At 40.7% G+C, this 27,959-nt stretch overlaps 3 protein-coding genes across 4 annotated transcripts in view; 1 reads left to right on the top strand and 2 right to left on the bottom strand.

The window, feature by feature from the left end:
• The window catches only part of LOC137340713 (RNA exonuclease 5-like), a 36,406-nt gene extending 34,204 nt beyond the window's left edge, over nt 1-2,202 (bottom strand). Inside the window, exons 1-2 of the mRNA XM_068003404.1 lie at nt 2,161-2,202; nt 19-215 (exon numbers count right to left, since the gene is read on the bottom strand). Coding sequence (XP_067859505.1) covers nt 19-162 — 144 coding nt within the window. The 5' untranslated portion in view covers nt 163-215; nt 2,161-2,202. The remainder of the gene's footprint in view (nt 1-18; nt 216-2,160) is intronic.
• A 183-nt stretch (nt 2,203-2,385) lies between these two features.
• On the top strand, nt 2,386-16,446 carry eri2 (ERI1 exoribonuclease family member 2). Its single transcript, XM_068003400.1, has 9 exons — nt 2,386-2,527; nt 4,293-4,357; nt 5,184-5,267; nt 7,515-7,642; nt 8,226-8,382; nt 8,913-9,013; nt 10,403-10,484; nt 13,675-13,763; nt 13,946-16,446. Exons 1-9 carry the CDS (start codon nt 2,505-2,507, stop codon nt 15,335-15,337), a joined length of 2,121 nt encoding a protein of 706 aa, XP_067859501.1. The 5' UTR covers nt 2,386-2,504; the 3' UTR covers nt 15,338-16,446.
• A 1,680-nt stretch (nt 16,447-18,126) lies between these two features.
• Nucleotides 18,127-27,959, bottom strand: part of acsm3 (acyl-CoA synthetase medium chain family member 3) — a 64,102-nt gene continuing 54,269 nt past the window's right edge. For both annotated transcript variants that reach the window (XM_068003401.1, XM_068003403.1), the window contains 5 exons: nt 27,847-27,948; nt 25,881-26,008; nt 24,731-24,830; nt 23,148-23,267; nt 18,127-18,382 (listed from right to left, as the gene is read on the bottom strand). In XM_068003401.1, coding sequence (XP_067859502.1) covers nt 18,296-18,382; nt 23,148-23,267; nt 24,731-24,830; nt 25,881-26,008; nt 27,847-27,948 — 537 coding nt within the window. In that variant the 3' untranslated portion in view covers nt 18,127-18,295. The remainder of the gene's footprint in view (nt 18,383-23,147; nt 23,268-24,730; nt 24,831-25,880; nt 26,009-27,846; nt 27,949-27,959) is intronic.

The raw sequence follows: 27,959 nt of genomic DNA, 5'->3' as shown, positions 1-27,959 counted from the left end.
TGCTCTCAGTTTCCTTACCTTTTGCTGCTCTTGCCTATTATGTCCAATGTCACTTTCCACAATGGTCCCATTTTGGATCTTGGCTCTCTTCCGTTTAGTTTCCTCTAAGCTTTTCTCCCCCGGTCTCTTGTGTTTACACAGTTTCTTAGCATTATTAGCCATCTGACCAATCTTACAATTGCATCACTACGAAGAAACAATACAATTGCCAGCAGCTTAACAACAAATAAAAAAATTCAAATCAGTTCTTCTGGTCGGGAGAAATAAGAATCCCATTTAGAATGTCACATGTTTTAAAACTTTCTTGCCTCTGTAAAAAAGACAAAGCTCACATGTTTGTAATCAACATTCAAACAGGGATTTGATCAATTTCACTTACTGTACAATAAGTACATTAACCAGTTAAAAGAATTAGTGCCAGTTTTGTAAATCGAATGGCTAGCAGTGTGATATAACTTTATGTACTTGTGAGACTGACTAGAACTCATTTATTACAGTTTGTTATGTTATCTAAATATAATAATATTCATGACATCTAATCCTGCTGAAACTAAAGTGATTGAAGTGTCCTTACGTTACAATTTAAACTGATTACAACACACCAGCATTCCCATTCTAACTCTTGAGCAATTTCAGTCACTCCTTAATAACATTCACTCACATTCCAGGGCTCTCACTGTAACAACAGTAGAATAACAATCTGTGCCATTCAGGTAGCTAACATCAATGTTAATTGTCAAGTGATTGGTATTACATCACTGCAAGTCCATAACAGCTGCTAATTTTATCTCAGGATACATTAGCCACAAAAGCGTTGAAATTATGTTAAGGCAACAAAAAAAATCACCAAATGTTGGTGTGTCTGGTCAATATGGAAGGATAATCAGTAAATCAGTCTGGTAAATTCTGACAAGCAGCACATGTGATGTAAATAGTAAAAATGACAGATTTTACACATGTATTTAAAAGTCTTTTACGACTAAAAGATTACTTTTATCAGATGTGAAGTCAAATTGGATTGTGTAGTGTACAGACCCAAGGGTGCAATACCTCCTTCTCCAAACTCCAAATATCTGACACATCAATTATATAGGGTTCGGTTGTCATTCAGTGAGAAAGAAACTGACACCATTTGCGATCCATCCATTGTGTCCCTGAATGCATCCCCTGATGGATTACTGGGTGCATACTAAGCCATACAGACTGAAAGGTCATTGGTTTAATGTCTGATCTGCACTGGTTTAGGTGATATTGGCCAGGGCAGTGGTTGGAGTCAGTAACTAGACAGAAGCACTGGCTCCCACATTGCCAGGCCAGGTGAGGGGCACTGGCTCCCACACTGCCAGGCCAGGGCAAGGGCTCCCACATAGCCAGGCCGGGGCAAGGGGCACTGGCTCCCACATAGCCAGGCCAGGGTGAGGGGCATTGGCTCCCACACATTGCCAGGCCGGGGCGAGGGGCACTGGCTCCCACATTGCCAGGAAAGGGTGAGGGGCACTGGCTCCCACACATTGCCAGGCCGGGGCGAGGGGCACTGGCTCCCACACATTGCCAGGCCGGGGCGAGGGGCACTGGCTCCCACACATTGCCAGGCCGGGGCGAGGGGCATTGGCTCCCACACATTGCCAGGCCGGGGCGAGGGGCACTGGCTCCCACATAGCCAGGCCGGGGCGAGGGGCATTGGCTCCCACATAGCCAGGCCGGGGCGAGGGGCACTGGCTCCCACATAGCCAGGCCGGGGTGAGGGGCATTGGCTCCCACTCATTGCCAGGCCGGGGCGAGGGGCACTGGCTCCCACACATTGCCAGGCCGGGGTGAGGGGCATTGGCTCCCACACATTGCCAGGCCGGGGCGAGGGGCACTGGCTCCCACACATTGCCAGGCCGGGGCGAGGGGCACTGACTCCTGTACAAACCGACATGGTTCCCCCATTAAAAAAAACCCGGCAAATCCTGACCCCTGTCACCGAATGGCGCGCGGCCGCGAGCCCTCACCGAGGCGCGCTCACCGCGCGCGCGACCTGCTCAATCTCCACCACGCGCCCGCCCCCACTCACCGCGTGCCACCCGCTCCGCCTCCTCCTCCGCGCGCCCGCCCCCACTCACCGCGCGCTCTCCGCGCTCCGCGCTCCACCTCCTCCGCGCGCCCGCCCCCACTCACCGCGCGCTCCACGCTCCGCCTCCTCCGCGCGCCCGCTCCCACTCACCGCGCGCTCCACGCTCCGCCTCCTCCGCGCGCCCGCCCCCACTCACCGCGCGCTCCACGCTCCGCCTCCTCCGCGCGCTCGCTCCCACTATTCCAACCCTCAGGCTCAGACATGACCACATCACCCTCGATAGCATCGATCGGACGGTGGAAGTGACGTCATTGCAGCGGCGACAGATTTAAATTCGGTAACCAAGGGTGGGTGGAGTAGTTTATTTTTTTTCCACGTTGGTTGTAGGTTACGCGCTTCAAGAACAAATCCCCAGCGCTTGTTACCAATCCCTCTTATCCACTGAACAATGACAACGAAGCAACTGGCTAAGTATGTATCCACATTTGGCATTTAAGGTTTCTGCTTATTTCCATAAAGGGTGATTTCTAGAGGCTGAGGCTCATCACTGCAGACATTTATAAGGATGTTCAAGGATAACGCAGGGCTGTTGCATAATTTAGTGCAGGTTTGAAATCTTTCTGCATAAAAATTCTATTAAAGTTCCCTCCCATTGACTCCTGCTTTATGCTGAACACAGTGATGGTGCTTCAGTCTCTACGTTTGAATTGGGAAGACAGGAAAGAAATGTCACGATTCCTATACTGATTAATAACTAGTGAACATCGTGAAAAAAGTGTGCTTGTTAGGTGAGGACTCACTATTTTCTGTATAATATTTGCCTGATACTTTTTGTTTCTCTAAGTCCTCTAATTGTAAATCAGTTTGGTCAGTTGTTAAGCCCGGAAGAAGATCAGCATTAATATTTCCTGCTTTCTTGATTGGCAGGAATCCTACATTAATTCCAGTGACCTACTGAATAGGAAATTGTTAGCCCTGGGCTTTGCAACCTAAGATGCAGACTGTCAGATCAGACTGTGCACAGCTTGCTTGTGGAGATTTTGATATAACTATTGGTGTTTTAAAAGCTCAAACAGTAACACTGATATTAAATGGATATCAATGTTACAGTTCTGGTTTTCTTACAAAACTTGTCCCAAAGAGGTAGTTTTCATAAGCAGTCCCCACATTTCCTATGACCTGAAACTTAGAATGTTGTGCATATCATGTGAGGATGAACATTACCTTTTTGTGCTGCGTTGAGCACTGGAGACCCACTTTGATTGCCAGCTACTTACCCTGTCCTCTCTGAAAGGTAGAAAACACATTACTGAGTCATTTCATTTAGGCTAAAACCAGTAGTCATAGGAATTTATATTTGTACAGAAACAAACAAACACAGCAAGATATCATATGGAGAGTTATAAAACTTAGATTTGAATCTGTCCATAAGAACTTAAATATCTTCTCCAGAAAGTGTTTCTTGCATGGTCTGATAATCTGCAAGACTTTTGTGGACTCCCTGGTAAGATGTTTGTATGTGGCTGAAATGATGCTCCTGCCTACTGCATGGAATTAGTTTACCAATTACAGAATCTGAAAGCTGGATTTTGAACTTGAGAATTGAAGTGAGGATGGTCAGTGAGAGAGAGCTTGTGATGGATTGGAGTTCTGTCTTGTTTTGAATCCCTGGAGAACCATTTTTAATATTTGGTTATGGGAAATTGTTGATTGGTAGTATGACAAATTAAAGATATCTCCCTTGCATGCTGAAGACTCAGTTTCTCTATCAGTGAAATATATGCCTTGTCTAATGTGTTAATGTAACTACAAAGGGATTTGTTTTCACCTCTTTATATGGTTTGCTCAGAAACAGGCCTCCTTGTGGTCTAGATTGGCCTATTTTGTGAGTTTGGTTACTGTAAGAAAGTATTAGAGTAATTAGCTGATTCTAGAGGGTTTTATATCAGATGCTCTGCTTTGTCCTTTAGGGAATGTAGATTGTTTACCTGTTTGTCGAGCAGATTGTGTTTGTCTTGGGCAAATGCTTGAGGATAAGGTAGGGTCCTATCCTCTGCTGGTGGTAGTTTATTTTACAGTCGCATTTGGAGTAAAATGACATACAGTTTTAAAATGGGAGAACAGCGTAAAAACCTGATCTGTACTTTTGATGAGGTCGTAGGCTGAAGTTAATCAGCAGTATTGGTGTTTTTGCCTAGTTAATTTTCACCGATAACATTTCCCATCTTTTGTCCAGGCAACTTGGCTTAATAAGAAAACACTCGTCGCCTTGTGTTGAAGTCAACAGAAAACCTAAATCAAGTAAGTGCTACATGATGTTTATAATATATGTACATATATGTAATTCTCCCATGAGTGTTGCACATGGGGAGTCGAGATTAAGCACACTCTTCAGCTGAAGCTGGGTTACAAGGCAGGGGATAACTGGACTAGGATGTGCAGATGTAATTCAGTTGCCATTTTAAAGTTATGCATTCTACTTATTTTTATATTTCCATTATAAATTCCTATGTCCACATTTATAATAGGTACTGCCTATATAAACTTGTCACTCTGTAATTACACCCACCTGCCATGGTGGTGCTTCAGCACCTCCCCTGGTGGCAAGGTGTTATTAGAGTGACTAGTTTACCTAAGCAGTTTTTGTTATAAATGTGGACATGGGAATTTAAAATGGAAAAAGTTGCCAGGAAGTGTATTTAGTTTTTATTTGGAAATAATAAGACTATGGCATTACAATTGTTAGAGGCAAAACAATCCTTTTTATATTAAAAAAAAGTAATAAAAAAAAAAAAAATCCAGTCTTTTCCTGTGGGCTTTACTAACATTGATAATTTAGCCTGTCCCAGAAGGCAAGAGCTGGAGATTTACAAACAGTAATTAATTAACAGAAACTTCCTTCGACAGTTAGTATCTAATTGACCTTGGGATGTAATTATTTCGATTGCTTTGTCACTAGAAGTATCTGAACAAAGTACTTCATGGGAGGGTAAACACTGCTCCATCTTGGAAGCTAAACGTCACAACTATGCGCCAGACCCCAGACTACCCACGAGGGATGACTATATAGATCACCCAGTATTCTATGAAAGCTAAATTGGAGTTCTGTACTCTTTGTACTTTGCAGATCAATTTTTTTCATATTTAATAATTATTGACTTTGAGTCCACCTGCTGGAAAGATGGGAAGTCTCGTTATAGTCCAGAAATAAGTGAGTATACATTTCTACACTAGAGAAACATTACTTCATTATGGGTTTTTTGAACATTGAAGAGACTTCTTTAAATCATTTATAACTTCTTGTAGTTGAATTATTTAATTTTTCAAAGCAGAAAGATTCAGCCTCTAAACAATGTAAGAAGAAATAATGAACTCACATTTATATAGTGCGTTTTGCATATTATGATGTCCCATAACCAATGAATTACTTTTGAAGTGTAGTCATTGTTATAAAGGCAAATATGGCAGCCAATTTGCACACAGCAAGGCCCCACAAACAGATATGAAATGAATGACCAGTTAGTCTAGTATGGTGCTGTTGGTTGTGGGATGAATTTGGCTAGGCCACCAGGAGAACTCCCTGCTCTTCAAATAGTGCCATGGGATCTTTTACGTGCATCTGAACAACTAGATGGGAACTCGCGTCCCATCTGAAAGACGGCACCTCCAACAACGCAGCATTGCCTCAGTACTGCACTAGAGTGTCGGCTTAGATTATGTTTCTGGATTGGGTCTTGAACCCATGAACTTGTGACTCAGGCAAGTGTGCTACTAACTAGCCAAGCTGACACTTCAGTGGATTCATCTATCAGAACATTAATATTCTGTAAATTGTGTGCCTCTGCCATCCATTGTTGTGTTAAACAGTTGCCTTCACTTTTGTTATCAGCTCACACTAATGTGCCGAGTGGTGGGTATACGGAGTATGCTCACTTTATTTTTGGAAGCTAAGTTATGATTGAGAATTAACCAGTGTGCTATACTTAGTCCTCATCTACATATTATCCAAAGACATGTACACACTATTTAATTTTCATTCATACCTGACCCCATTATTAATATTATGCACCAAATATAATCCACATTTATATGCATTCCTCATTATCATTACATACTATGCTCTTAATCCTCATTCATGTATATTCCATAGTTTCATGATGCATTTTTCTCCTTCATAAACTTAATATTCATGCACGCTGATAAACACGATTCCACTATTAAATGGATAATTGTGAACTGTTTGTGGCCTATGAATTGAATTATCCCCACATATTTCTCAAACTTGGTATCTGATTAATGGTTTAGGTACATCTCATCCTTGACCATATGAGCTGTCTTTGGGCGTAAAGGCCCTTGTCCAAGATTTATTTGTCAGATTTAACTATATAGCATTGCTGAGTTGACCCGCTTTTAATTTTGATCAAATCCCAATTTTGAAGAGTTATTTATTAATGAACGACAAGTTGTATTTATATAGCGCCTTTAATGTAGAAAAACATCCTCGGGTGCTTCAGAGGTGTAATTAGACAAAACTGAACACCAAACCAAAGTAGGATATATTGGGAGAGGTGACCAAATGCTTGGTCAAAGAGATAGATTTTAAGGAGTGTCTTAAAGGAGAAGAGTGAGATGGAGGGGTTTAAAGAGGAATTCCAGATTGTGAGATCTAGACTGCTGAAGGCATGGAGAATAATTATGAAATGATGAAGAATAACAGAAATGACAATAGAACAACACTCCTCATCACAGCATTTATCAGATTGTGAACCTGAATAGACCACTTCTTTCCCTTGTGGGATCCAAATAATTACATCTAGCCCTAGCTATAAAAGTATAAGGTATAAAATCACACATGGTCAAGGTGATGTGGGAAGCCATTTTCCTATAACAATCATAAGGATCTATTGCAGTTACTGTAATGAAGAGCTGTTTTTTTACACTGGCAGTATTTCAAAGCCCAGAATTACTGGTGCTGATACTATGACAGAGGCCCACTACATTCATATCAGATCGAGGAGGTTTAATTGGAAATGAAGGCTATATAAGATAGTGTTTTGAGACTAAAGCTCGAGTAAAAATTAATAGAACGTTTATTGTTCCTTGATTTGGAGAATTTCTCCTTCAAATTGTCAGTAAAGAACACAACTGCCAAGACAGCTTTGAGATCTTAACCTTTAGGTGCCATGTATGATATTTTATGTTGGTAGATAGCTCCACAATCTTTGACACTTTGAGGGAGGAGAGGGGAAACGCAAATGAATTTGAATTAAGTTTGAAAAGTTTTATAATTTAGTGAAAGGGGAGCTGAGAGACAGTGAGCCACATGGTCTCTTGTTCTGAATTGGATGAAGCCCGTTTGGAATTTTGGAAGAAAACCTTTGCTTTAAAGTATTTTTAGAATTTGGTGCCATGTTGGTGATTTTAAAGTGTTTTTGTATTTTATTTTTCTATTATCTAGTTGAATTTCCAGCAGTGTTGCTCAACACTTCCAGTGGAGAGATTGAGCTTGAATTTCACACGTATGTTCAGCCACAGGAACATTCACTCCTGTCCGAGTTTTGCATGGAACTTACTGGCATTAAGCAGGTATGCAGTACAATACGTGGCTCAATTATCTTTGAGGAAGGGAGTTGCTTGTTGGCTGAAATATTGTTGTACACATTGGAGCCTGAGTGGCCTTTTATTTTATAAAGCACAACCTGGCCCAGTAAAACTCACCATTTCTGAACTTTTGTGGCCCAGCCCAGCGAAGAAATATCATATATATGTTTGCCATCCCTGTGAATCATGTTGTTTCACAGATCAATCAGATCAGTAGATTGAGACGCTGTATCATTGCATAATGTTCAAGGACCAATCATGGTTTTTTTTTCAGCTCAGGGCATCAAGAGATGGGGCTAAGGCGGGTAAGTGAGGTCGAAGTACAGATCAGCCATGATCTAATTGAATGGCGGAGCAGGCTTAATGGCCTACTCCTGTTCCTATGTTGCTAGAAGACAACACTGCTTCAAAACTCCATGTTTTTAATATATATATATTTTTCAATATGGTTTTCAAATATACTAAGATCTCAATATCTCGCTCTGGTGCACCGTTGTAGAATTGGCTACATGTAACTATTAAAAGTCTTGGAATTAGCAGGGTTCACTGTCTTCTTTAACATTTCCAGTGGCAGGTTGAAGCTGGAGTTCCTCTTGCAATATGCCTGTCACAGTTTTCCCGCTGGATTCAGAAGCTGCAGCACGAGAAGAACATTGTTTTCATTAAGGGCATCCCTCAGCTGCCTGGCCTTGAGTCGCGACCCTGCACTTTTGTAACGTGGTCAGGTACTGTCTACAATTGCTGATCATTTCAAGCCGTTTAGCTTATTTGAACATTGAAGAGCTGCACTAGAACTGTAGACTTTCAAAAGGTATATTTGTAGTGAACTAAATTATATAAAGGCCAAAAATATTTTGGTTACTATTCATTGTGTTTTCAAAACAATTAGATATCCATTTTTTTTCTCCATTAACATATTGTATATTCAATGGTTAACTTAATTTCCGGCAAAGACACGATGGGCTGAATCATTCTATGATTCTATACTTGTGCTCAATTTAAAAAGTGCATATCACTTCAAAAAATTGCTCTTGTTGCACATAATCTTTCCGCTAACACTATTTCTGTGGTGGTTTAATTTGTGACTTTTCAAATACTAATTTCTCGCTGTAACACTCTGTTAATGTCTCTTACAATCTAAAATCTGCGTCTTTTACCTTGTGCCGCTGGAAATTATGTAGGATTTCCACTACGTTTGCATGTGAACCAGATTGGTACAGGCTGTATTTAATCGCATACCCCTTCATCTCTGTAGACTGGGATCTGGGAGTGTGCTTGCACTACGAATGTAAAAGGAAAGAGCTTAGAAAACCAGATGTTCTGAACTGCTGGATTGATCTCCGAGCAACCTACAAGGTATGCACACAAGGGGTTGGAGATGGTCTAAGTCAGTATTGGTGATTGACAACAGAAAATGCTGGAAATACACAGCAGGTAAGTCAGCATGTGGAAACAGAAAAAGCAGGTTATTGACCTTTCAGGTGTGTAACCTTTCATCAGAACTGAAGACTGAAAGATAATCTTTTAAAAAAAAAAAAAATTATGTTGGGGGTGGAGGGAAAAGAATTTGGGACAGAAAGTTTGGAGAAAGAGAGTCAACAGATGCGGCAATCACCAAGAGGGAGTCAATGGGTTGAATGACCTGCAAACTGCTTAATAGAAAACTGTTAAAGCTGATATTAAAGTTCGCTAGTAAAGACATTAAAAGGACAAAAGAATGTGCAAATGGTGTAAAGTGAAAAGACACAGGAGAGGCCCACAAAACAAACTGAGAAAGGGAGGAAGGCAAGCTGCAAATGTCGCAGATCTGAAATTAAAACAGAAAATATTAGAATAACGCAGCGGTCCACCAGTCTGAAGAAGGGAAAGAAAGCAGGTCACATCATGAACTCCGAACTCTTGTCAGCGCTTTGTTCTGACGAATGGTTTTCACTCCAAACGTTAACGCACCTCGGCTTTCTCCTGTCACTCTCCCAACACAAGCACCCCATGCTGTAAATAAAATGGAGGAAATAGCGACGGTCTGAGGTTACTAACGGCAGTGTTCTGACCAGCATAAAATCTGATGCTTGCGTTGAGCTTGATTGGAACAGTGTAGGAAATCAAAGATTGAAAGCTCAGAGTTAGAATGGGAAAGGACAGGGGAATGGGACGAAGTGGATAGTCTTCCAACAATTTGGCATAGACTCAATGGGCCTGGTGGCCTCCATCTGTGCTATAAAATGTCACAATTCCTCCCATATCGTTGCCCAGAGCCCCAAACACTCCCTCCATGTGTGCTTTCTTCAATCTAGTATGCTGCATTCACTGCTCCAACTGGAGACTCCTGTATACTGGGGGAGACAAAACACAGTTTAGGTGACCACTTTGTGGAACATCTCCAATCTGTCCACAAGTGTGACCCTGACCATCGTGTGGCTCGCCACTATAACCCTCCCCTCACATTTCCACTCCGAAAATGATATAGAAAATGAAATTAATATAGGATTAAACTAAACTGGGGAAAATTGGCTGTCCCAAAATAATAATTTGGATCACAGTCAAAAGGAGTCGAGGGTAGATGTGTAGCTGATGGAAGAGCATTTATATTTACTCCTATTAATGTGGACGTTTTTATTCAAAATGCAGCTTCTTGGCAAATTCTGCATTTATCTTGTTTCATAACTATTCGCTGTAGCTCAAATTAATGTGCTTGTTGAGATTTCTGTATTAAATGGTCTGAGTTGACTTGTGTTTGTATGGCAGCTGTTCTATAACCGAAAGCCAAAAGGTCTGAATGGAGCTCTGCAAGATCTGGGCATTGTGTTTTCAGGACGTGAGCATTCTGGTACGTAGTACATGTTGCGTCATTGTATGTCTTGGTAGTTGTGTTTGGCTTTGTAGAAATGTATCTTCTATTTCATCAATCGATGGAAATCCAGCAACTTCTGTTGCTTTAATCTTGTTTTGTGTAGCCAAAAGCTTTAATTCAGATTTGTGGTAAAGCAGCAGTTGACACAAAGCAGTAAAATTGCCCAAGTAAAGGATAACCAATTGTTTCTTAACAAAAGTGCAAAACCTATTTGAGATCATGCAAGATTTATTTGCATATAATGACACCTAGTTGTCTGAAATTCATTAACATACAAAAAGAAAGCAAGATGTGTAAATTTCTGTAAAACGCTGTAGGGAATTCCTTATTTTTTGCGATTCTTGGACACTGGACGAATAGTCAAGTAAAGAAAGTCACCCTCACTCACGGTAGTTTTGTTAATCAAAAGTATTTTATGATATCATTCATACGAGCATTCATGAAGCAAAATCAAACCATACAAATGACTTTCCTTTATAAAATTCTGCTATACACTTAATAATTCACAACGTTTTGATGTAATGACTTGACAATTCATACACACATCAGGCAAATCATTAATACGGACAACCTTTGAACGAAGGATTTTGCTCATCGGGCCTGAAAGTTGATCAGCTCTTCAGTACTCGAGGCCCTCTTCTTGCGTGATGTTCAACTGCAGTGTGCGATTCTTGTGACTGTTGAATGGTGAAGAGACTGTTCTTCTCTCAAAGTCTTTTTTTTAAACCAACAGGACGTAGGATTGAGGAGGGTCATTCTTTTTGTCCAATCGCTCCCGTTGCTATGCCTCAATCATTAACATACTTCACTGATTGACAGTTTAGGTTTTGATCATGTGACTGGAGACCCTTTGATGTAAAGACCATGTGCTCGAACGATTGGTTGTAAAAGGCCCCTTTACTGTCTTTGTTTACGGCCTTTCATGTAGAGACAGCTGCTTGCATTTCTGTGCCCAGACATACTTAATGGTCCTGACGTCTCCAATTTTGATTGCTTCAGTGGCTTTAGATCCATTCCTTATACCATTTGACCATATGCTGGATGCAATACTATTTGATGTTTTACAAATCCCAGTTCTTTTGAACAGATTACCAGATAGGAATGAGAGGCCTATGCTTTAGGCACATAGGAACAGGAGTAGGCCATTCAGCCCCTCGTGTCTGCTCCGCCATTTGATAAGATCATGGCTGATCTAACTCCATATACCTGCCTTTGGCTCATATCCCTTAATACCTTTGGTTGCCAAAAGCTATCTATCTCAGATTTAAATTTAGCAATTGAGCTAGCATCAATTGCAGTTTGCGGAAGAGAGTTCCAAACTTCTACCACCCTTTGTGTGTAGAAATGTTAGAAATGTTTTCTAATCTCACTCCTGAAAGGTCTGGCTCTAATTTTTAGACTGTGCCCCCTACTCCTAGAATCCCCAACCAGCAGAAATAGTCTCTCTCTATCCACCCTACCTGTTCCCCTTAATATCTTATAAACTTCGATCAGATCACCCCTGAACCTTCTAAACTCTAGAGAATACAACCACAATTTGTGTAATCTCTCCTCGTAACTTAACCCTTGAAGTCCGGGTATCATTCTAGTAAACCTACGCTGCACTCCCTCCAAGGCCGATATGTCCTTCCGAAGGTGCGGTGCCCAGAATTGCTCACAGTACTCCAGGTGCGGTCTAACCAGGGTTTCGTATAGCTGCAGCATAACTTCTGCCCCCTTGTACTCTAGTCCTCTACATATAACGTTCTGCATTCCATTAGTCTTAATGATTATTTTCTGCACCTGTTCATGACACTTAATGATCTATGTACCTGAACCCCTAAGTCCCTTTGGACATCCACTGTTTTTAACTTTTTACCATTTAGAAAGTACCCTGATCTATCCTTTTTTGATCCAAAGTAGATGACCTCACATTTGTCTACATTGAATTCCATTTGCCACAGTTTTGCCCATTCACTTAATCTATCAATATCCCTTTGTAATTTTATGTTTTCATCTACACTGCTTACAATGCCACCAATCTTTGTGTCATCGGCAAACTTAGATATGAGACTTTCTATGCCTTCATCTAAGTTGTTAATAAATATTGTGAATAATTGAGGTCCCAAGACAGATCCCTGTGGGACTCCACTAGCCCCAATGTGAGTACCTACCCATTATCCCTACTCTCTGTCGCCTTTCGCTCAGCCAACTTCCTAACCAAGTCCGTACTTTTCCCTCGATTCCATGGGCTTCTATCTTAGCTAACAGTCTCTTATGTGGGACCTTATCAAATGCCTTCTGGAAGTCCATATAAATAACATCCATTGACATTCCCCCGCCCACTGCTTTAGTCACCTCTTCAAAAAATTCAATCACGTTTGTTGGGCACGACCTACTTTTCAGAAATCCATGCTGGCTCTCTCTGATTAACTGAAAATTCTTGGGGTGTTCAGTCACCCTATCCTTAATTATAGACTCCAGAATTTTCCCCACAACATATAATTCCCTGGTTTCCCTCTCTCTCCTTTCTTAAAAAGCAGAGTGACATGTGCAATTTTCCAATCTAGAGGGATAGTTCCTGAATCTAGAGAACTTTGAAAGATTATAGTTTTTTTCACACCTATTATTGCTTTCCTGATCCAAAGCCTTTGATGTATATCCTTGTTGCCTTTTCTTACATTACCCCTTGCTGTGTTGAAAAGCTTGTGCTTCCAAAAGCCTATGTGTTTTGAAAGGCTGACAACACTTTAGGCTCAATATTATCCATCTAGCTTACTTATTTAATAATCTAGATATCTATCCACAGTACAATGGCTTCAATCCCAAAACTCATACTTTTCCAATGCTATCAGCGTCAGTGAGGGAAAAACAGGATTTGCGAGAACACAGTTTACCACGTTACTTTGTTTGCAGGTTTTCAAATGTCTTTGTTTAAAAGGGGTACAGTTAACCCTTTCCTTCAAATGTCTTTTGCTAAAGGGGTTTTGAACCCCACAATGCCTCAAAATACTTTTTAAAGAAGTTACCATTTTAGCTTTAAAACGAGTTTTTATTGAATTCTTTGCAACAAGTGAGACTTTTTAAAAAATCTGTGTCAAAAAGCAGAACACAAAATGTTCTGGTTGTTCTCTGTACTCTGAGTTCTCACTCCTCTAAATGTTTTGGAAATGTAACTTGAAAACAGGTCTGGATGATGCCCGCAACACTGCTCACCTTGCCTGGCAGATGATCTGCGATGGCTGTACCATGAAAATCACCAAATCGTTGGATAGGGTGAGTGGTCCTTGGTGAGTTCTACACCTTCATCCCTGTTGGACCTGTACATGGGATAAACATTTGATACTTAAGATTACTCAAGTTTATCAAGTAATCTAAGTTGCAATATATGATTCTATACATGTTCAGAATCGAACAGGGTATAGTGAGGTAATCACCACTTATGGCATTTTCACTAGGTTGCTCCCAGGAGGAATCCAATCGTAAGACAACCAACTGCAAATTCGCTTGAAGATGGCAAAACCTCACAAGCAAGTCTCTCTTCTGGAGTCCCAGGCAACAAAACTAGTTTGTTTTCTGAAAACGGTTCTCGCAATATAGAAAAAGCTGAAAGTAAACAGATAAACACAAACAATGAACATAATAGCGCAGTGAAGCAAACAAAGTTGGCTTTGCCATCTTGTCCCAAAACTGCCAGACAGCTTATGGGGACTGTAGACTACAGAAATTGCAGTGGTAGAAATGCTCGCTATGAGTGCTTTATATCCCCCAGGACTCTGATTAATGGGCTTTCTACTTCTATTGATCTTGGTAAAGTACAGAAACCTAGACTACATGTGATCAACAACGTTAAAAATCTAATCACAGTGGGAGGTGCAGAAACTAAACCCAGTGATAATCTAAGCAACCTGTTGCTTGTGTCTACAACTATTGAGTCTGTTACCAATATCTCTAATCTAGATGTTAGCTGCTCAGAGTCTGAGGTTGTCTGGGAAGATTGGGAAGATGCTGCCATATTACCTCTATCAGGAAATGAGCATCCTATAGACTATATGGAAGAAGAGAAAAGCTGTAAAGGGTCAATTGTGCTTGAAGAGGAGAGCAAAGAAGACGATGCAATTCCTGGAGCGTCACTAAAGGATAGAAAGGATGCCAAATTGACAGGTCAATTAGAAGCCCGAAAGCATCAGAAAGTGGTATATAAGAGCCCTCAAACAACGATATATGATGTAGCTGAAGTTACGAAGCAAGCTGAAGGTCGGTCCATCTTTAAGGTACCTATCATGAGGGTTCCCAATGTCTGGGCCAGCCCTTTCAGTGAAAGCACTGAGTCTTTATCAAATTCTGTTCTGTCCTCCAGATCAAATAACTCTTTATGTGTTGGTGTTAAAAGAAAAGACACCCATTCAAGTCCTTTCAAACCTCATATTTCTAAAAAGCAGTCCTTCACTGTATATTCAGACAAAGAGTCACCATTTAATAGTTCTCTATCTTCAATTGGTAAGTCAGTTTCAAGAGTTATCCCTCCAACAACCCATTCCCACCAGGCACTGCGGAACTTGAATAATGAAAAGATCACTCCTCCGCTATGTGGCTGTGGTCGTAGAGCTAAGAGGCTTACTGTGTCTAAAGCAGGCCCAAACCAAGGGAAAGCCTTCTATTCCTGTACAGTAGGGAAACGTAATGTAGAGAATAGCAAGGGTTGTGGGTACTTCAAGTGGGAGTGGGCACTGAAGAAGGAGAAAACCTCTTTGGCCTCATCTGCGAATATTTATGATACAAGTGCATCTGGAAACGTTCCTCCTTCACAACGCAAACATCTAGGCCTCCGATTTTCTTTTCGGAATTAATGATATAATTTCATGTCTTGAATGATTTACAGTTTGTGTGATTTATAAAGCAGCGATGTTAGTCTGACCTGCAGAAAGGTTGAGTAAAGTAGTATTATAGTGTAATAGATTTCTGAAGTGCACTCAAATATACTATCTTAATTAAGCTGTTTTTTGTGTGCATTTAAATTGAATGTATATAGTTTTAAAAATTTATTTAGAGAGCTTTGTTTAAGCTTTCATTCCAGCTTTCTTTTCTGCCTCTTCTGAAGGCAGGATCTTTTGCTGAGATATAGTCCATGGGTACTGGTAGTCCTCCACTGAGTTGTGGTTGTACATCTACAAGCCTAAGGGTGAGGGGTATCACAACTGAGCCTAACATTTGCCTGCCCAACGTGTTCTTCCAGCATTGCTGCTTTTGTGCCTCTCTCACTCTTCCTCTTTCCTTTTTCTCTCTCCATCTCTCTCTCTCTCTCTCTTTCCTCCCCCCCCCCCCCCCTTAACAATTTGCAACATCCTAGTACCCTGGCAGACTTTGGCCATGTGACCCAAGACATTCCTGCAAAGTTCATTTAAAAAGTTGAGTACCACTGACAGTGCCATACTTTTTTTTAAAATCAAGAACTTACAAAGAAACATTAACTTAAACATTTGAAATTTTTTTTTGTTGAAGTGGATGTTTTCTTTAAGTAATGAGTTCTAATGGGGAAGTGGCTTTAGCTACCATAAAGTAGGTGCAAGCCTAATTGTAATAAGACACTAAATTTCTACTGTGGTGTCGGTTTCAACTGGATTTTCAACACCTTCATCACTGGCTAAGTAATTCTGACCTAGTAACCAAGTCATCATTTACTGTTTAAACTGAATATCTGCTTTCTTTGGGAGGCAAGGAAAGCGAAATATAATTCAACAAAATGATGTTCTAGTTCATGATTGTCCCACATTCACTTAATATTTTTAAATGTTCTAGCACGTCAATTTTATTTTTATACTTCTATTTTTATGTTCTTTATAAAGGAAATGTACTGCAAAGGTAATTATTGTGAAGTGCTTTGAGATGTTCCGAGAGATACGGTGCTATATAAATGCAAGTTTTTCTTTATAATAAAAGGCTATTTAGTCTTGTACGTGAGTGCCTTTTGTGCATAAAATCTATTAAATCTATAGATAAGCTCCAGTTTTGTAAGTGAAGCAACATTGGGGCTCTGCTCACCCATGGGAGCACTGGCCATGCCTAATTTTGCAAGTCCAGCTCTCCCCTTAATTTAAATAGACCCCCAAAGCATAGAAGACATGTGGAGGAAGTCAGGCCAGCAGCTCTCTTGGCTGGATTTTGTGACACTCAGGCAAGTAACAGCTCTTAAATAACTGCTGCAGGCCCTTAAAGGGGAGGCAATTTTTGTATGCCGGCAAGAAAACCGTAACTCCTGACACAAAAAGGCCGTTCATCAGTGAAGATTTTTGAGGGTCCTCCTGCAGCAAATGAAGCAAGCCTCTTTGTGGAGCAGAAAGCCGCTGTGACAAATTCAGGACATTTGCAGATGTCGCCTAAGATTCAATTGTCATTTGGTCCCTTAAGCGTTCTTGCCTGATTTTTTTTTAACGGAAGTTGACTCCCACTGTCTTGTATCCGCTAGCAGAGTAGTGGGACCCAGGAGAGTAACAATGAAATTCTCTTGAGACTCAGACCAGATCTCTCTATCTTGAGCACATGTGCTTCTTTAATCGCTCCGTAATCAGTGTCATAACTATACTGGAATAGCTTGCTTAGGAGGGTAGCTAATCCCAGTGTGCAGGCCTTCAGTACCACAACCAGGTTGTTGTCAGGGCCCATAGCCATTGCCACGTCCAGTGCACTCAGCTGCTTATTAATATCATGTGGAGTAAACCGAATTGGCTGGATACTTCCATCGATGATGGTGGGAACCTTTGGGAGGAGGCGGAGTAGGGTTGTCCACTGAAATTGGTTGTTTCTTCCGATACGATGCCTGGGTCGTCGCCAATTTTTCCTCATTGTTGACCATTGCAGCAATTTGCTACGCCATTTCAGAGGGCATTAAGAATCAACCGCATATTGTGGAACTGGGGTCAGGTGTAAGTCTAACCAGGTAGGGGTGGTAGGCTTCCTACCCTGATGGACATTAGTGAGATTTTTATGACAATTTAATACTAACCCACAAATGACCAGATTTATTGAATTCAATTTCACACTATTTGGGTTGCTAGTCCAGTACTATAAGCACTAGTGTACCATACCTTTTCTTTGAATATATTCTATAGCTATATTTCTAGTGCAAGATAGTAAAATTACTTGCAAAAAATGGTTGCAATGGCTTTTTAAAGTGGTATCTGACCTCTGCCTTCCCTGGCTGTAGGTAGTGTGTTCCATCTGACCAAGAAATGGATAACTAGACTAATATCTATGACCTATAAATGTGAACGGAATTCTTCTGTAGTTTTTTTTTCTGTGGAACAAGAATCCATTTACAACACAAATTAATTCAGAAATCAATGCTGGGATGAAATATCACTTTTAAAAAAAAAAACTTTAACGTGGTTACACTTTGGCTTTATATGAAATTTAAATAAAAACAATTTGTAGTCTTTCCTAGTTAGTATTAATTACAATATGAGCAGTTTCATATTGTGAACCCTAGGCACGAGAAACATGGCTAATGTTCAAAGTATGAAATCTCTTGTAGCAGTAATTGGACAATGTCACTTAGGGCACAAACACGGTAAAGGGAGGGTGTCATTCTTCAACTTGAGTACTTGATACTGAAAGTGCAGCAATAAGGACATCCTGCAACTTTATAATAAATGCCTCCTTTATTATCTTGAACAAAATCCATCTCCTGTTGTGCCTTGTAAGAGTGCAGGGCACAAGTCAATATGTTAATGTGTAAATTATATTGTCTTCAAAATTATTGCTTTTTATTAATGATTCAATTTTACAATGTTGTACAAGAATAATTCAAGTCATTTTTTTTCCCATTCTTTCTTTCGTAACTCAATTCTTTTGATTTTCCCACTAATTGTCTTGGGCAGGTGATTCACAAATTCAATCTGTGGGAAAAACAGAAAGGTGGTCCATGATTAGTGTGTGTTCTGAACAACTATTCCTCTTTACCAAGAACATGATAAATTGAAATTGCTGTCAAACAATGATAAGGCTACTGTGAAGAAGTGAATTTTTAAATAAAGCAACATCCAGTAGATTTTCTACGCCTGCACACAATTTTTAATGCTGTCTGTGTGCGATCTCCTTCTTGATCAGTATGTTTTCAGCCCAATGAGGAAGGAGGCATTGCTGCATCTGGCTGTGGGGAATGAAGTGGGTCAAGTGGAGCAAGTGTCAGTGGGGGAGCATTTAGGGAACAGTGATCATAGTATCATAAGGTTTAGATTAGTTATGGAAAAGGACAAGCAGCAATCTAGAGTAAAAATACTTAATTGGAGGAGGGCCAATTTCAGTGGGTTGAGAATGGATCTGACCCAGGTAAATTGGAATCAAAGATTGGCAGGCAAAATTGTAATTGAACAATGGGCGGCCTTTAAAGAAGAGATGGTTCGGGTACAGTTTAGGTACATACCCACGAGGGGGAAAGGTAGGGCAACTAAAGCCAGAGCTCTCCAGATGATGAAAGAGATAGAGTAAGATGAAGCAGAATAAGGGGGCGTATGACAGATGTCAGGTTGATAATACAAGTGAGAACCAGGCTGAATATAGAAAGTACAGAGAAGTGAAAAAGGAAATAGAGAGTAAAGAATAGACTGGCGGCTAACATAAAAGGGAATCCAAAAGTCTTCTATAGACATATAAATAGTAAATGGGTAGGACTGATTAGGGATCAAAAAGGAGATCTATGCATAGAGGCAGAGGGCTTGGCTAAGGTACTAAATAAGTACTTTGCATCTGTCTTTACCAAGGAAGAGGATGCTACACAGTAAAAGAGGTGGCAGTTGAGGTGCTAAAGAGGAGGTACTAGAAAGGCTGGCTGTACCTAGTAGATAAGTTACCAGGTCCGGATGGGCTGCATCCTAGGTTGCTGTGGGATGTAAGGGTGGAAATTGCAGAGGTGCTGGCCATAATCTTCCAATCCTTCTTGGATATGGGGGTGATGCCAGAGGACTGGAGAATTGCAAATGATACACCCTTGTTCAAAAAAAGGTGTAAGGATAAACCCGGCAACTACAGGCCAGTCAGTTGAACCTCTGTGGTGGGGAACCTTTTAGAAACTATAATCCGGGACAAAATTAAGAGTCATTTGGACAAGTGTGGATTAATAAAGGGAAGTCAACACTGATTTGTTAAAGGCAAATCGTATTTAACTAACTTGATTGACTTTTTTTGATGAGGTAACAGAGGGTTGATGTGTATGTGGACTTTCAAAAGGTGTTTGATAAAGTGCCACATAATAGGCTTGTCAGCAAAACTGAAGGCCATGGAATAAAAGGGCAGTGGCAGCATGGATACGAAATTGGTTAAGTGACAGGAAACAGAAAGTAGTGGTGAATGGTTGGTTGTTTTTCAGACTGGAGGAAGGTATACATTGGTGTTCCCCAGGGGTTGGTACTAGGACCACTGCTTTTTTTGATACACATTAATGACTTGGATTTGGGTGTACAGGGCACAATTTCAAAATTTGCAGAGGACACAAAACTTAGAAGTGTAGCAAACAGTAAGGAGGATAGTAATAGACTTAAAGAGGATATAGACAGGTTGGTGGAATGGGTAGACACATGGCAGATGAAATTTAACACAAGTGCGAAGTGATGCATTTTGGCATGAAGAATGAGAAGAGGCAATGTAAACTAAATGGTACAATCCTAAAGGGGGTGCAGGAACAGTGAGGCCTGGGGTATATGAGCACAAATCTTTAAAGGTGGCAGGACAGGTTGAGAAAGCGATTAAGAAAAGCATATGGGATCCTGGGCTTTATAAATAAAGTGATAGGGCTCACTTTTAGGGAGCAATTGCGGGGGCGGGGGCGGGGGAACTCCAAAAATCATGGAAATCCCGTTCAGCTTCGGAAGCCGGCTCCAACCCGCCGACTTCCGAGTTTCCCAGGGACCTACCTGTGTGCACGCGGGTGACCCGAAACCAGAAGTCCCACTGGCTAAGAGCCAAATGTACCTCATTGAGGTACTTAATGTGTCACAGGTAAAGCGCCTTAAGTAATTGTGACTATTTTTAACTTACCTGGGCGGTTTGCCCACTGCTTCCGAAGGGCCGGATCAGGGAAAAAGAAACTAAATAAATTAGATAAAACACCATAGAAGGAAGTTAAAACACAAAATGAACCTACCTTTGCACCCTTCTCCGATGTCTCCCTCTCCGCTCCGCCCCCCCCCACCCCGGTCTTCCATTCCAGCGCCGGATAACGTCTCGCTCTCTTTCTCCTACCCCCCCCCCAACGTTGCAGCTTCTGACGGCAGCCAATTCTGAGTTTGAATGAAATATTCAAAGGGAGCCATAGTTGGCGAGTACTGGGCAGAGAAGGGATAATTGTGTGAGCTGGATTGGTCAAAAGTTGAAGGTGCAGGAGCTGGGTGTTATGCATACAATTAGTGGTGAGGGTTTGGGTGGAGGATTTGGGGTATGATGTGGTATTAGGGAAAGGGTGTGGGGGCTGGAGGTGTCCAGAGGCATGGGGGGAGGGTTGGAGGAGGTGACTGAGGCAGCTGAATGTTTGATCTCTATCTTTGAGACTAAGAAATCCATAAGCTTCTCACATTTGATGTTGAAAGTGAAGATGTGGGAAATGGAGGTTGGAGATGGTGAATTTTCATTAAGAGAAGACTTACACTCTAGAATAAATCTGGAGTAGTGCAAGGATGAGTGGGAGTGCCACTATTACTTTAGCTGTTTGAGCCAGATCTGGTGGTGGGAAGCCAGTCTGGTTGTGTGCCAGTTGTGCTTTAGCTGCAGTGCTGAAAATCCTACTGGGGGATCAGTGAGAAAGGGGGACAGGATTGGAGATGATGGGGATGTCGAAGGCAGAAGCAAGGCAGCTGTTGAGTAGATTAAATGCAGAAGGTGTATCGAACAGTTAATACTTCAAGAAATGGTTCTTGCTGAGGAAAAAGGTCCAATCTCACAGTGCCATCTGGTGAAACGAACAATTTCACTGATCCCTCTGTCTTTTCTACATGCTAATTCTCAAGTTTGCTATAATTCCAGCAAGAAGTGCCATCTATTCATTTGGTGCTAAATATCTTAGCTAGGTACTGTGGTAAACAATTTTACAACACCAAGTTATAGTCCAGCAATTTTATTTTAAATTCACAAGCTTTCGGAGGCTTCCTCCTTCCTCAGGTAGCTTCCTTCCTTAGCTTTCGGAGGCTTCCTCCTTACCTGAGGAAGGAGGAAGCCTCCGAAAGCTTGTGAATTTAAAATAAAATTGCTGGACTATAACTTGGTGTTGTAAAATTGTTTACAATTGTCAACCCCAGTCCATCACCGGCATCTCCACATCATGAGGTACTGTGGTGTTATAGATTATCAATATAAATGGAAACTATAAAACACAGCCACCATAATATTGCTCAGAATTCTTTTTAAAAATTCTTCTCATTTTAACAGTAAAATAAAACCGGACAGAATGTAAGTTTAAATCTTTCCAACTGTTTCCAAGAGTGTAAAGGTTTGCAATATGACAAACTCTTATTACGAGCACCATGCTATTTTGATTCAAATTTTGGAAAGTGCCCAGTATCAATGATGTAACTGAACTTTATCCCATCTGGCAGCTAACATTTCATTGGTTACAGAACTTTGCAGCTATTATGTTTACAAGACTTAGTTCTTCAATTTGTGTAGATAATTGAATATTAAACTTCATTTTCTTAAATTTTAGCAGATTGATTTGCTAAAGTTTCTAAATTATAAATTTATATTTATTTTATATTGCAGCATTGAAATTAGCGGTTTGAAAATTATAAAAGCATGCCACATGGGAGGCTGGAGTGGGTGCTGCATGCTCACATGTGCAAGTTGTGTGTAAACATAAGAGTAGCTTTAGCAGGAATGGAATTAGAAAATGTCATTTTCACTGGCTTAGCGATTTTTTTGGGGGGGAAATTCTCACTACATGGGCTAAGTACAGTGAAACCTGTCTAAATGAACACTCCCAAAAAACAGACAGTCATTGAGACCCAAATAACTTGTGTACTAAAATATACAAGAGGCACACTGAACCCTGGCAAATTATGAACTATGGACAACCTTCAATGCATCAAGTCCTTTTACAACTTAAAACCCGGGACATGCAGGCCAGCGTGAGGCAGTAGTGGGTTTTGTGAAATGGGGACCTCTTTACCCAGCATCCGTAGCGGCAGAGAAACCGCTCTATTTCTGGGATTGAATGCTTGCACGGTTCTATCCCAGGGTTAGAGCGGTTTCTCTGCTCCTATGGATGCTGGGTAAAAAAACTCTCCGTTCTACTGATTTTTTTTTAAAACAGTACATACAATGACCTTTTTGAAAATAAAGACACCTGCAAAAAAAGGACAGCTGAGGCCAGTTCCTAAGGGGTCTGTAATTTACAGGTTTCACTACAGAAATTCACAGAACATCACACCGGGAGAAATCACCTGCCTTTTTGTTATGAGACTACAACTGGTTTACAAACTATTAACAACACATACCCGTCCTCCTCAAAATGGTGGCTAGGGTACCGCTAAAAGCTGGTCTATAGCAAAAATGCACAACACTGCAATGACTGTCATTCACCATTCTCCAAATGACTGACCATGTAAGAATTACACACAAGCTGTTATTTATATCTGCTCTTCTAAACCACAAAATCAGCACAGATAAAATACATACCTTCCTTGGGTATTTAAAGGGTGCTGTGACTTTCTTAACATGTTCCTGTAATTCTGTAATTAATTTGTCTGGATCATGTGAAGTATAAGCAGGAGATCGTATGACAAATGCCTTCACAACCTTAAAAGAAGAAAAGTTATTTAAACAGGAAATTTATGATTATTAAAAATGTAAAACAGCCTGTTGTACCAGTGAAGCATATTTTTTTAAAAGTCAGTTTTTAAATTAACAATTTGTTAAAGGAGAAGGAAAGGCCAGGCTAGTGCTTTTTAGATCTTAGTACTCCCCCAAATGTGTAAGTAAAATAAAACAAAGAGCTAAGCCGCCTGCCCAAAACCTGCTCCTAGTTAAAATTTCCCCTAAATTTTCAATGTGGTTTTGTTAGGCGGTAAATTCTGCTAATGATCACTACAGCCTAGTTTTTAAAAAAACACACTGCTGCTAACAAATGAGATTGTTTGATTACATCTGCGTAGGTTTCATAAGCCATAAAAGATAGAAGCAGGAGTAGGCCATTCGGCCCCTCGAGCCTGCTCTGCCATTCAATGAGATCATGGCTGATTTGATTTTTACCTCAACTCCACTTTCCCTCCCTTTCCCCATATCCTTTGATTCCCTTGCTGATCAAAAATTTGTCTAATTCAGCCTTGAATGATTCAGCTTCCACAGCTTTTTGGAGTAAAGAATTCCAAAGATTTAAGACCCTCTGGGAGAAGAAATTCCTCCTCATGTCCATCTTAAACGGGTGACCCCTTATTCCGAGACTATGCCCCGTAGTTTTAGATTCCCCCATGAGGGGTAACATCCTCTCAGCATCTACCCTATCGAGTCCCCTCAGATTTTGTATGTTTCAATAAGATCTCCTCTCATTCTTCTAGAATCCAATGAGTATAGACCCAACCTGTTCAATCTTTCCTCATAAGACAATCCTTCCATACCCAGAATTAACCTAGTGAACCTTCTCTGAACTGCCTCCAACGCAAGTATATCCTTCCTTAAATAAGGGCACCAGAACTGTACTCAGTACTCCAGGTGTGGTCTCACTAGCACCCTGTACAGTTGCAGCTTAACTTCCCTGCTTTAATACTCCATCCCCCTAGAAATAAAGGCCAATATTCCATTTGCCTTCCGGATTACCTGCTGCACCTATATGTTGACTTTTTGTGTTTCATGTACGAGGATACCCGGATCCCTCTGTGCCGCAGCATTTTGTAGTATTTCTCCATTCAAATAATATTTTGCTTTTTTATTTTTCCTCCCAAAGTGGATGACTTCACATTTTCCCACATTATATTCCATCTTTTGCCCATTCGCTTCACCTGTCAATATCCCTTTGCAGACACTTTGTGTCCTCATCGCAACTTGCTTTTCCACCTATCTTTGTATCATCAGAAAATTTGGCCACAAGACACTGTTCCTTCATCCAAGTCATTGATATATATTGTAAATAGTTGAGGCCCCAGCACTGATTACTGCGGCACCCCACTAGTTACAGATTGCCATTTTGAAAATGACCCTTTTATCCCAACTCTTTGTTTTCTGTTAGTTAGTCAATCCTCTATCCATGATGTTTCCAAGCATACCTCTCCTCTGATAGGATCAGGACTGCCAACCACAGCAGACTCTACCACAGCTGGATGCTGGATCAGTGCGTTTTCAATTTCAAACGGTCCAATGCGATACCTGTAGTTTATAAAAATATTTTTGGTAAAAAGGAGTCACATAGCTTGTAGTGACTTAATTTGAAACATTTTTAATGCATGACATTTGTTCATGTTATTCCCCAACCATCTGAAAAAAGAGAAGTTGTTTTAAAGATTTCTCTGAGTATAGCATTATTTCCCCTAACTGAATGGGTAGGAAGGTGACCTACTTCCAGTTCTCTGCTGCTGCCACTCTTGAACCTGCTGCTGGTTGGCACGCAGGAGTGGTCTGAGTGAATGGTCTCCTCCAGGAACTTACAATGTGAAAAAATACCATTGCAAACTAGTCTCCTACTCTGGCACAACATATTGAATTAACAAAATATCTCCAACCTAACTTGTATTTCTGATCTAAATTTGATGACTATGAAGTTGGCCTCCAATAACCATCAGATTATCAAGTCACAAGTTTTGCTATTTTGTGGTTCTAATTATTATATTTTACATGCCTTACTAAAAGTAAAATATACTTCTCTCCTCAAATTAGAAAATCACATCTATTTTCCAGTTTACAATGGCTCCAGGGTTGGTTATCCCAATACACATCCACATAGCAACAAAAGTCATTCCACACCTGCAGATCCCCAAATGTTGAGTCCTAGACATATTCAACCTTCCACACTATTCTCAGGCATTTGTTGTTCTCTCTCCCTCTCCACAAATACATATTATAAAAAGTATTACTAATAATTTTATTGATGTGATTTAATAGCTCTTTAAAAGTTGAAGTGTTGATATCGTCAATTTTCTATTCACAAATTTTCCAGCTTTGTTAACCAATCACTGCAAATACAGAAACTAAGATCTTTGGTCATTGCAGTTAAGCTTTACTGGAACTTGACTGCTTGATTTAAGTCAATGATAATCTTTTCGAAACATTATAATTTGTAATGATATTTAGTAAGTTAACAAATACCCAAGGATTCTCTCTGAATTGTAAAGTACAACACAACTGCCATGCTAAGCCTCTTAAGTGCACAACAGTGAAAGATTCTGAGTAAATAAAATGTGGATAATTAGATTACTATACCCAGCTGTTAAAATTACATCATCCAATCTTCCCGTAAACCAGATGTATCCATCCTCATCCACTTGACCACGGTCTCCAGTCAGAAAATAGTCTCCTCGTAGGGTTGAGGCAGTTCGTTGTGGATCATCCTAGCAATGTACAAATAAGGCAGCTCAAAATTCAAAAGCAATTTAATAATAAAACAAAAACAACATATGCTTTATGGTTAAAACAGTCCATTCACTTTAATATATGCCTTATTTTTTCTCTATAGAATAGTTATAATTTTAGGGAAAAAGACACACATACCAGGGTGGTAAGCAGATACTGGAAAAACATTTGAAATACAGAAGACCTATATTGAGGTCAGGTCTGTACAAAGTTTAACAACCAATGGATAGCTTCTTAAATGTAGTCTTTACCACTATGTCCTTAATTCTATTCTTTATGGTATGCTGGTCAGATCAAGGTGTAAATAATAACTGGGCTGATCTTCCTCTCCTGGTACTGCCTGGGAGCTGAGGTCTGAAGGGACTCTCCGGGTTTCATTTAACTAAAGGACATACCAGTTGAGGGAGGGAGGGGGTTGCCTACCCTGTGGTAGGGAAGCAGATGCTTATGGCCGGGTGAATAAAATCGGCAGCTGTCAAGGGGGGCTTCTGGTTGTTTCCCCTGGTTTGCCTCCAAATATGCTATATCACAAAAGAGGGGGCTGGCACAGTAAATGTAAACGGCTAACTGCATTCTACAACAGGTAAAAAAATAGCAAACCCATCTTTTAATCAACAAGTCAAAAATAAAGATCTTTCCTGGCAATACCAGACTGTTGCTCAAGACAGATAATGCCTAAACAGCAGCTCTGGAATCAGTGGCATCAGGTTTTTCTGAGAGCATGATCCTGATTATTAATCCATGTTAGAAAACATTCAGTGCTACAATGAAATAAATCAGGGTAGACTTTCCTGTTAATGCCCCATACATAGGCGTAATCAGGGTAACTCTCCAGACGTATGGACAAGATAAGCTTGGTGAGGACATTGGGGAGATGGGAGATAAATTAGAAAAAGACACAGGTTCAGGGCTAGGGTAGAGGGGAACCTTGTGGGAGGTTTGGCTTGTTAGGCAAGGGGTAGGTGGGGGATGAGGCAGCTGAATGGATGGTCTCAATTAGTAAGAGTGTGGCTGGGAAGTAACTCTAATTGCCATGCATGCTTAGCACTCTCCTTTAATCTATGGCGGTGATAGGTTATTCTACCAAGCCTGACCTGGTAAGGTCATTGCACTTTTTGTGGCGTTGCATCCAAGTCCGCTGAATAGAGTGTATTTACATTCATGGCCATCTCCCATACATTCGGACCAGTTCATCTGGGTACTTAGTGATGGTCAGTCCTGAAATAGATCCCTTTTCTCTGGGTGCATTTGCTCTACCTGGAAGACAGAGATTCCTAAAGCTAACTCCACTACTTAGACATTTTGCAAGTATCTTTCAGCTCCCTGCTTGCAAAATAACACCAGAAACCTTTTGCTTTAAACTGCTGAAGGCACCCACAAACAAGCAAGTACCTAATCAGAAGCGTTATGTGAACCGGGAGTTTGCCCACATTTTTAAATCAGGCTGTGCCAAAAATTCTGCTGAGGTCTCCACACAATTGGGCATGTGCTAATTATGCATCACCTGACTCCTACCTGGTCAGTGGTCCAACAGTAAAATATATGCTACCATGTCAGGAAAAGTAGATTAGCACATTGGAGGCATTCTTCCTATCCTTGCCAGGTCTCAATCAGTTGGCTCAAGGGTCTCAAGTGAAGTGAGCTGGATAAAACTAACCACAGTTCCACAGCACAATTCACCACTAATTAAGCAGCCTGACTAAATCAAAAAAATGTCACATTCACCAACTAACACAAAGTATGTTACATTAAAAAATTATATACTGGGATAATTTAGAAAGATTTCAGCAAAGTGCTTGAAACAGGATTACTGTACAATGTATCCAGAAAAGAGGCTGATGGGTCTAACAGGCTTCATTTGAATGGCAATTTCGCCTTCCACTCCAGGAGGAACCATATTGCAATTCTCATCTATAACCTGAAACAAAA

This window comes from Heptranchias perlo, chromosome 22, assembly GCF_035084215.1.
Source record: "Heptranchias perlo isolate sHepPer1 chromosome 22, sHepPer1.hap1, whole genome shotgun sequence".
NCBI lineage: Eukaryota > Metazoa > Chordata > Chondrichthyes > Hexanchiformes > Hexanchidae > Heptranchias > Heptranchias perlo.
Note: the sequence above shows the minus strand (reverse complement) of the source record. Positions and strands in the feature narration are given on the sequence as shown.